The 10,871-nt window shown below is 50.1% G+C and overlaps 1 protein-coding gene across 1 annotated transcript in view; it reads left to right on the top strand.

The window, feature by feature from the left end:
• Positions 1-7,670, top strand: part of ARHGEF37 (Rho guanine nucleotide exchange factor 37) — a 56,678-nt gene extending 49,008 nt beyond the window's left edge. The window contains exons 11-13 of the mRNA XM_007447501.1: positions 2,686-2,881; positions 4,361-4,518; positions 7,231-7,670. Coding sequence (XP_007447563.1) covers positions 2,686-2,881; positions 4,361-4,518; positions 7,231-7,440 — 564 coding nt within the window. The 3' untranslated portion in view covers positions 7,441-7,670. The remainder of the gene's footprint in view (positions 1-2,685; positions 2,882-4,360; positions 4,519-7,230) is intronic.
• The last annotated feature ends 3,201 nt before the right edge of the window (positions 7,671-10,871 follow it).

Raw genomic sequence — 10,871 nt, forward strand, 5'->3', positions numbered from 1 at the left:
AAGAGCACACACACACACACACACACGCTGCTCATGGACAGTAAGCATAAGAGCGTGCACACACACACACACACACACACGCTCTTCATGGCCAGTAAGCGTAAGAGCGCACACACACACACACACACACATGCTGTTCATGGGCAGTAAGCATAAGAACACACACACACACACACACACGCACACACAGGCTCTTCATGGCCAGTTAGCATAAGAGCGCGCGCACACACACACACACACACACACACACACACACACACACACACACACACACACACTGTTCATGGCCAGTAAGCATAAGAGCACACACACACACACACACACGCTGCTCATGGACAGCACACACACACACACACACACACACACACACACACACGCTCTTCATGGCCAGTAAGCATAAGAGCAGGGTCAGGAAGAGGAAAACGCAAACATTTTACTCTTAGGTGAAATTAGACATCGTAATAGCTAAGTGGCATTTACAGCCTGAAACTTGGAACTTCTTTAAATTTTTCTCAAAATTTACCGTTTCCTCACCACCTTCTCATGGAACCTGCTTCAAATACCAGCATTCAGGATGAATAAAAAATTTGAATAAGAAGTCATGTAAAATTTCTTTTTGCTGTGGAATTTTTAATTGCAAAGGACAGTATCTCAGCTGCATTGTGGTTTACAAAACTTTGGCCAGCCAAAGTCTTTTTTTTTCTTTTTTTTTTTTTCTGGTAAAGCATTTTTCTCTAAAATATAACAAAAGGGTATCTTGCAGTCCACTTGAAGAATTCTTCAAGAATATATAAAATATTGTGTAGTTACTTTTAGTATATTTGAAAAGTAACTGAAGTAGCTGAAGGGAGCACGGGCTCCCAGAGCATCATGAAACCTGGTTTGAGAAAACAAACTGTATTTAGTCACATGTGAGATGTGAAGTGAAGGGTCAGAAGACAGCTCCAAGATTCCCCAGAAGGGAGAAGGGGGCCCCAGAGACACAGGGGGGCAGTAAAGGAGCCCAGCAGAGCTGGACAGATACAGGTGGCCTTTGCACCTGGCCAGAGCACAGAGGACATCAAAGACCATCAGAGGTGTATGTGCACTCCAAGTGGGGCTGACTCCTCCTGGGGCCACAGCTATCCCCACTTCCTCGCCCACCCTGAGATGCCCCAGCAGAGGACTCATCAGGGCTGCCGCATGGGCTCTGCAGCTTGGGGAGAGGAAGGGTGCAGAAAATCAAGAAGAGAGCAGCCACCCAGATGAGGCATGGAAACGTCTATCTTTTTCTACTTAAGACAAAATAACATTTTTCTTATTGGAAAAGCAATCCATGCTGATTGCAGAAGAAAAAACAAAGAAGATACAGAAAAAATAAACAAATGGGAACATCATAGTCCTGGTGTGTTGGTAGGAAGAGAGGAGACTGCCCCCCCAGCCCCACCCTCCCCACCTTCTCTCACCCACCCCTGCAACATGCACACATCCTCCTATAAATTCTTGACTTATTTGGCTATGGGTACAGAACCCAGAGGAGTGAGGTGGCCACCCAGGACGGGAGAGTCCCAGTGAGATCTTTACAGGCCTCCCCGGTCCCTCCAGGGAGCACTGCTGTTCTCTGCACAGGTAGGGGCAGAGACTTGAGAAAGAAGGCAAACGTTTGCTACTCCATACTCCTGTTAACACCACCATTCTGAAAAAGAGCTACCCTGTCTCTACACTTCCATTTGAGGGCCTGTTTAGAAACCTGGAGTTCTCCTGGTTCTTGATCCTGATTCAGGAACCTATTGGAGGTAGGGGTAATGGCAGAGTCCATGCCCAAATGTCCCTGAAGGGCACCTCTGCCTACCTGCCTACACCCAGCACCTCTCCACCTGGAAATAATCATATAGACTATGATGAATATATATCTCTCCATATATATCTAGCGAGAGAGAATATATAATAAATCTGTATCCAACATTTTAAATTTCTTCTTTGTTTTACAAAAAGGGGACAATCGCCTGAGTCCCTTCTTGTTGATACTTTTGCTGGAAACAGTGAGTTTAAAAACAAAGGCCGTGCCAGGAGATTTTTGGATGCTCTGAAAATGCACTGAATCATTCTACTATGCCTTTCACAAGGCTTACCATGCCTTGTACATGGTAGGGGGCTCAATAAATACTTGTGGACTCAAAACGCATGGAATAAAAAACCACATTCTCTTTGTTCACACGTGTGTCTACATGTGCTGGCCCTGTGCTGGCTGTTTAAGATGCCAGGAGAGTAAGGCCTGGTGCCCACATGAAGCTCATGGTTTTGCTCATTGGGGTTAAAAGACATATGTAAGGCATTTTCCTGTGGGACAGCTTAGCTTGATGCTATGGGCAGAATTGAGGCCCCAGTCCTGGAGTTCTGTAATGGAGAGATTCAGAAACTGCCTTAGGAGTTTAGAAAACCCAAGAAGTTTAGACCAGAGAAGGATTTTAGAAGTTAGGTTAGAAGTTTCTTCTGAAATGCCTTTGGATACTAAGAGCATGTGTTTCTCATCTGATCCAGCCATCTATTAGTGAGGAGGCGGTTGCCCTGACTGAGATGGACCGATGGGCAGCAGAGGTGGGCTTGGCCCAGGACTCCTAGCTGTCAGCACGTGGGCCAACATTGGCGCCAGCTTTAACACTCCAGCTCCAACACCTGTGTCTGTCTCTGTCCTTTCTCTCCCAGCCACTCCTTCCAGGGGCTGAACACCAGGTGCAGGCTCTCCTGAGCAGGTATGGCCCGGGAAAGCTGTACCAGGTGACAACCAACATCAGCGGGGCTGGGACTCTGGACCTGACTTTGCCTCGGGGCCACATCGTAGCCCTCCTTCAAGACAAGGACACCAAAGGCAACGGCAGCCGATGGCTGGTGGACACCGGAGGTACGTGGGACTTCATGGGCACTTCCCCGCCCTTTGGGAAAACTGTCCAACAGGAGCCAGTGGGGAGACATAGGCACTCTTGTGGGCAGGGGTCGCATGATATGCCAAAAAGAGAAATTCAGTCTTACATTGCAATATCCATTATCAAGCACCTACTGTGTGCTGGGTGCTGTGTAAGGAAGACAAAGATCTGCCTTGGGGACCTCACAGATCATTTGTGTAGACAGAGTTGTGTGGAGTGAACTCAGCATCACCTTGAAGGATGGAGAAGGGATGGAGATACGCAGAGAAGTGACGTTTAGATCCTGACTGTGTGGACAGAAGTCTGACATCCAGAACAAGGGAGGTGTTATCCTGTTCCCTCTGCGCTGGTCATGTCCCTGGGTGTGCTGCTCAGATGTAGGGGCCCCAGGAGGGAGCAGGGCAGGGGGCAAGGAGCACCATGAACCCAGGAGGAGAAGGCCCAGCAGAGTGTCTTCCACAGAGGGGCACGTGACCCACAAGATGAGGGTTACACAGGATTATTGGGAGGGGATCTGCCGACAGTTTTTCCCCCTTCAGACATTTTATTTTAATTCAGTATTTTAATGTGTATTAGAAAAAATATAACTAGTACAGAAACCCATGATTTTATTCATTATTATATAGTACAACACTAAGTTTTAAAAAGTGAGTTTATTAAAATAAGAGATGGTACAAATCTGGCAAGAATCATGAAAGGGTAAAATCCTAACTCAAGTTGAAAAACAGCTGAATGGGGATTAAAACAAGGTCCTTGGGGTCAAGAGGACCAGGTTTGGGCCCCAACTCTGCACTGTACTAACTGCATGATCCTGGAGGAGTTATGGAGCCTCTCTGAGCTCGGTTGGCTCAGCCATACAATGGAGATAACAACACGGACCTCGAGAGTTGATGGAAAGACTAGGTGATCAGATGCCGGTTCTGGCACCAAGCAAGCTCTCAGGAGGTGATGGCCATTCACAGTGACAGCAACCAAAGCACCACTGGAGCAGCTGTTACACGAGAAAGAACTGGGGGCACTTGGAGAAGAGAAAGGCAATTTCTGCCTCCTGGGAAAGGCAGTCCTGCGGTGAGGAAGTGGCCTTGCTTGGAAAGGAGACCAGTGGTGCCAGCACCAGGAAAATAGTTTTCATACCAGTCCGAGGAAGAACTTTTTTTTTTTTTTTCCCGAGGAAGAACTTTTTATCTCTGCCAGAGCTGTTCCAAATGGAGTGGGCTGCCTCTGCGGGGAATGAGCTCACTGTCACTGGGGTGAACAAGCAGAAGCTAGAAAGAGTGAGTGCAGGGTGTGGGGGTGGGGGCAGTTTGTGAGGTTCCGAGATAACCTTCTGAGTCCATTTTAGTGTGAAGAAGCTGTATTGGAGATATTCACATCCATGAATGGTGGCGGCTTCCTCTACCTCTGAAAGGGATGGGCAGTGTGATCCACAGCCAGATAACGTTCTGTGTGTCCTGCAGGACATCGAGGGTACGTGCCAGCTGGGAAACTGGAGCTGTACCACGTGGTCCCCCGTGAGGAGGAGCTCAGAGGGCACGCGAGGCCTCATAGGGACTCCCAACGTCAGACACCAGAGCCCACCTTGGCCCCCGTCCCTTCTGTCCCAGCAGTGACCCAGGTGAGCCTGGAAGAGGGAGGGGGGGTTCACATCCCCATGGCCACCTGGAGTGGGGCTTTGATTTTCCTCCTGTCCAGAGGGGCTACCACCCTGTGAGGCCAGGGCCTCGGTCAGTGGCCACACCAGTGTCCTGGCCAGGGTGGGGCATGGAGAAAGGAGCCTCTTGTCCTTGCCACATCAAGAGCAGGGAGTTAATCCCTCGCTCCCCATTAGCAGAGCACGTGGGATTATTTCGTTCATTCGTTTGTTCATGCATTTGTTCATTTATTCAGTATTCACCAGGCACTGTGCTAGATAAGAGATGCAGTGATGAGCAGAAGCCAACCTTGGCCCTTGCCTTCCTCAAATTTATAATCTGGGAGGTGGGGAAAACAGCGATTAATAAAATAATCATATAAATAATCACAGTTCTATTAGTGCTAAGTGCCAGAGCCTTAGGTATGGGAGAGGTTCAGGGAAGGTCTTTCTGAGAAGCATCATGCTTTTGCTCAGATTTGAAGGGTGGTTGGGAAGTAATTGGATAAAGGGTTGTGGATGGGAAGAGCTTCCCCAAAAGCATGCCCAGCGAATGCAAAGGCCCAGGGCCGGGAAGGACAGGGTGAGTGAGGAATTGAGTGGAGCCAGTGGGGCTGGGACGGTGAGGGCGGTGGGCTGGAGAGGTGGGTGGGGCTAGCCAGCAGGGCCTGTGGCCTTGGTGAGGGTGTCGGCTTTCCCTTAAAAGCCATGGGAGGAGGGCTTCCCTGGTGGCGCAGTGGTTGAGAGTCCGCCTGCTGATGCAGGGGACACGGGTTTGTGCCCACATGCCGCGGAGCGGCTAGGCCCATAAGCCATGGCCACTGAGCCTGCGCGTCCGGAGCCTGTGCTCCGCAACGGGAGGGGCCACAACAGTGAGAGGCCCGCGTGCCGCAAAAAAAAAAAAAAAAAAAAGCCATGGGAAACTTGTACATGCATGTTCGTCGCAGCATTATTCATAACAGCCCCAAAGTGGAAACAACCCATGTCCATCAACTGATGAAGGAATAAACAAAATGTGGCACATCCACACAATCAAATATTATTCAGCCATAAGAAAGAATGAAGTGCCGACACATGCTACCACATGTAGCTCGGTAGAGAAGGCCATGTAATGTATGATTCTCTATACAAAATGTCCTGGATAGACAATTGCATAGAGACAGAAAGTAGATCAGTGGTTGGCAGAGGCTGGAGGCAGGGGGAATGGGAAGTGACTGCTAAGTGGTCTAGGGTCTCTTTTTGAGATGATGAAGATGTTCTGGAATTAGATAATGGTGATGGTGGCATAACCTTGGGAACATGTTAAAAACTACTTTATTGTACACTTTGAAAGGGTGAATGTATGCATGTGAATTATATCTCAAAACAAAAAGTGCTGGGAAGGCTTTTTGGGGCAGAAGCTTAGTGGGGTCGCTGTGAGGGCTGATTGAGGTAGTTAGCTGGCTGGCACATGTGAGCCTCAGTAAATGGAGGCTGCGCTCACAGTTATAAAGGAGGAGCTTCACAGCTGATGGATGAACAACAGAAAGGACCCAGACTGAGGGGTGGGAGCCCAGAGGCTTGCAGTGAATAGCCAGGGGATGCCGCAGGCCAGGGTGGCTGGGGGAGCCTGGAGTGGGCTGCAGGAGGGCTGCATAGAAGCCTGCGGAAGCTGTGAGGTACAGCTGTGGCACATGCTGGGAAGGCTCTCAGGGCAGTGCCGGGAGCCTTAGCTAGAAGTGGTACACCAGGGCTGCCTCCTGTTGGACATACCCACCCATCAGCAAAGAACCCACAAGGATCCCACCAGAGAGCCTGGCCACCCAACTCAGTCCCAGTGGCCGCCAGTGTGGGTAGTGTCCCGGAACACCCGCCCAGGGGCTCATGTGGTGAGCTCAGCCGTCCATCTGCCCAGACACAGCAGCCGCTTCCTCTTTGGTCGTGGGGCTGCTCAGTGGGACTCACATGGGGTCATCCCAGTTCCCCCTTGCCCCTGATTGTTCCTAAGCCTTGGCACACAGTAGTAAAAGTCATGGTAAAAATAGCAAAAGCAGCCTGCATTTGTTGAGCCCTTACTATGTACCAGGCACAGACATCCAGTCATTAAATTCCCACAATTACCTGGAGGGAAGGATATCATTACTTCCATTTCACAGATGATGAGAATGAGGCCCAGGGAGGTGAAATATCAGCCTAACAAATGCCCTCTCCTCCAATTTTGTTTGCCTTTCAACAAAGTCACCTAACCTCCTTCCTGTCTCTGCTCCAAGCTGGGAAACTGGCCTGGGCAGATGACACCCTTTGATCTGAGGAGGGTGGTGGGGAAGAGATGCTGCGTCCCCTGCTCAGTGAGATGGCAGCAGTGGACTGAGAGCACCCCTTCTGAGGTCAGACAGGCCAGCTTCACTGCTCTGTGATTTTGAATAAGTTCCTTGACTTCTCTGAGTCTCAATTTCCTTATCGGAAGAATGGGGCAAACAGAATTATAGAACTGTGAAAATCAAAACCAGGCAGAGAGCCTGCCACATAGTAGCTATTAGCAGTGGGAGTAGCAGAAGCAGCCCATGGCTTTGGACAAAGGATGTATTTGGGAGGCAATGACTGCTCAGGGATGGGGACTGAGTCGGGTGGGAGGGAAGAGGATAAACAGCTTCTCTAGGTCAGGTTTGTCTGTCCTCCCACCCTGACCATTTCTGTGTCGCTCCCTATGTGTTTCAGGTGGTGGCAGTGTACCCCTTTGTGGCCAGAAGCAGCCATGAAGTGAGTCTGCAGGCAGGCCAGCAGGTGACTGTCCTGGAGGCCCAGGACAAGAAGGGGAACCCAGAATGGAGCCTTGTGGAAGTGAACGGACAGAGGGGCTATGTGCCTTCCAGCTTCCTGGCCAGGGCCCCAGGTCCAGCTCTGTGGGGCTGGAGTCTGCCCTCTTAGGGTGCCCTCCTTGGAGCCCTTGTTCCAAGAGGCTTAGAGGCTGTGACCCTGGGAGGGAAAAGAAGCAAAGAGAAGGTGGGGGTGGATGGGGAAATCAGGCCAGGGTGGGGTGAAGGGCACCCAGAAGGCAGCCAGGAGAGGTAGGTGGGCCTTGCAGAGTGCCTGGCGTGGGTGGACATGAAAGGCTCCAACCAGGACGGCTCATTATGTCTGCATGAAGAGGGCGTTCCAACCTGAGTCACAACACCTGGGATGGCAGGACTTGCTTATGGCCAATCTTACCTGTGCCCCGTCTGGTCCTGCCCATGGGAGTGGGTCACCCAGGTGAGCTTTACCTGTGCGCTGTGTGGTTGCATGGAGGCACACTGGAGAGTCCAGAACCGCCTGACCTGGCAGTTCACTTCCTTCCTGTGGTATAAAGAGATACAACAGCCGGCCAGTCAGCTTTTATTTCTCCATGCTGGAAGCTGAATTATCTTGGGCAATGAACCCCTGGGAGCCCTCTCTAGCAGGGGAATGAGGGCTTGTCGGGGCAGTGGAGAGGTTCCCAGGAGACTTTTGGCTGGGCTAGTGAGTAGGTGTGAGCAAGTCACGATTCTGGAATGTGTTAAGGCAAATGCAGAGGCTGCTCCAGGGAAGAGGGGATTTTTGAGGGTGTGTTAGGTGGGGTGTGTGAGGCTGTTAGCAGCAGTTGTATACTGCTGCTGTGTTCTCTGGATTAGGAGACAGAGGGGTATGCAAGTCATAGAGGAAACTCTGTGAAGCAGGTAACTAAAGGCCTGGTGGGTGGGTAATGACTTGGTTTCCTGTTTCTGGAAGAAGGGGAGCCAGTGGAACCCCCAGTGGTTTCAGGAGGCTGCTGAGGGCTTGGAGGCAACAGTGGAGGTGATGTCAGTTGGCTGTGGCCCCTCAGACATAGGACACAACCTCAGTTTTCCCATCTATAAAGACCTAACTCATAGGCTTGTGGTGAGAATGATATGATGCTAAGGATGTGGAAGCTCCTTGCAAGTCATTAAGTGTGATATAAATGTAAATTGCAGGATGTCTAGGAAGTGGTCTCAGGATGGCCCCAGCCATCGGCTGGCCGCTCACCATGCCCATGGCCATGATGGACATTATTAATCACTGTGGCATCCTTTCCCATAAACCCAGGATCCCTCCCAACGCTGCAATATAGGTAACCAAACTCTTGAACTTGGTGAGATCAAACTTACTGTCATCCCTTTCTAGAACTTAGAAATTGAAGCCCCTCAAAACAGTTCCTGTTCAAGGAAGACTGACCGCTGGGGCGAATTTGGGTGCAACCGCTATTGGATCATCACCTCTAGGTTGTAACTTGGGGCTCACATAAATTGCAAGATTCACAGGACAGGGAAAAGGTGATCCATTGTAACTTTTAAAACAAATTACAGATCGTTTAAAAATATATTACAGAGAGGGCAGAGTCAAGATGGTGTACTAGGAGGACGCGGAATTCGCGTCTCCTCACAACTAGGGCACCTACCAGGCACCAGTGGGCGACCACGGACATCTAAGGGGATGGGAGGAACCTACAGTGACCGGGTAGGACGTGGGACATGAGGGGAGTGAAGGGGGAGGAGAAGTGGAGGCTGGAGGGGACTGGCACCCCTGAGGGGCGGCGGGGGAGGGGAAGGGATCCCATACCCAAAGAGGGAAACTGGGGAACCATTGGGAGGGCAGAGGATCAAAAGGGAGCATGGCCAGGTTTCCCCTACCCACTTAGGCCCCCAGGAACGTGCTGAGATTCTGGGCCTGATCCTCTGCCCACCGAGGACCCCTCCAGCCACGTGGGTCCTGAGGGAGTGGGAGAGAGGAAAGGGGGAGAAAAAGGCCAACCTCCAGGACCAGCACCCCTGAAGGATGGCTGAGGGAGGGGAGGAGTTCCTACACCCAGCGGGACCCACCCATGGTTAGGGGTCCAGCGGCGACGGGGGAGACCCTGGGGGAGATGGTGGGGTAGGAGTGTGAAGGAACGGAAGGGAACGTGGTCAGTTGGAGCCCTGTTGGGCTCCCGGGCCTAATCCTCTGCCCTTGGAGCCTCCCTCCTGCCGTGCAAAGCCAGAGCCCTGGCCCTACAACCCCACCCAGGGCCCTACCTCTACACTCAGAGACCCCGTCCAACACGCTGGGCCTAAACCCCACCCACACACCCTCACTCAGGGCCCTACCCCCAAACTCTGGAACTCCACATTCCAGAGGCCACCCTTTCCACGTGCTGCCTCTCCCCTCTGCTCAGGTCCTAAGCAGAGGCCCCGCCCCATGCTTGAACGGCGCCACGCTACCTGCCTAGGTTCCACCCCACCCTAAACCCCGCCCCTGCCTAAGTTCCACCCCCGGCTAAACTCTGCCCCCATAGCCAAGGCTTTATTTTTTTTTTCCTCTTTTAGATTGGGGTTCTGTTTTACCTTGTTGATTCATTATTTTTCCTAATATATTTTTTATCTTTATAATTTTATTTTGTTTTTTATTCTTTGATCTTGTACTGTGCCTTTTTTTTTTTTACCACACCATGAAGCTTGTGGGATCTTGGTTCCCAGGCCGGAAGTCGGGCCTGAGTTCCTGTGGTGGGAGCTCTGAGTCCAAACCGCTGGACTAACAGAGAACCTCAGACCCCAGGAAATATCAATTGGAGTGAGGCCTCCTGGAGGACCTCATCTCAGCACCAAGACCTAGCTCTATCCAACTGCCTGCAAACTCCAGTGCTAGACGTCTCAGGCCAAACAACCAGTAAGACAGGAATAGAGCACCACCCATCAAAAAAATCCAAAAAATGAAATAACAAAAAAATATGTCACAGATGAAGGAGCAAAGTAAAAACCTACAAGACCAAATAAATGGAGATGAAATAGGCAACCTACCTGAAAACAAATTCAGAGTAATGATAATAAAGACGATCCAAAATCTCAGAAAAAGAATGCAGGAAATACAAGAAACATTTAACAAGGATCTAGAAGAACTAAAGAGCAAATAAACAGTGATGAACAACACAATTACTGAAATTAAAAATACTCTAGAAGGAATCAATTGCAGAATAACTGAAGCAGAAGAACAGATAAGTGAGCTGGAAGATAAAATGGTGGAAATAACTGCCAGGGAGCAGAGTAAAGAAAAAAGAATGGAAAGAATTGAGGACAGTCTCAGAGATCTCTGGGACAACATTAAATGCACGAACATTCGAATTATAGGGGTCCCAGAAGAAGAAGAGAAAAAGAAAGGGTCTGAGAAAATATTTGAAGAGATTATAGTCGAAAACTTCCCTAACATGGGAAAGGAAATAGTCAATCAAGTCCAAGAAGCACAGAGCATCGCATACAGGATAAACCCAAAGAGAAACACGCCTAAACCCAAAGAGAAACACGCCAAGACACATGTTAATCAAACTATCAAAAATTAAATACAAAGAAAAA

Source organism: Lipotes vexillifer, unplaced genomic scaffold (genome assembly GCF_000442215.2).
Source record: "Lipotes vexillifer unplaced genomic scaffold, Lipotes_vexillifer_v1.1 scaffold1009, whole genome shotgun sequence".
NCBI classification, from domain to species: domain Eukaryota; kingdom Metazoa; phylum Chordata; class Mammalia; order Artiodactyla; family Lipotidae; genus Lipotes; species Lipotes vexillifer.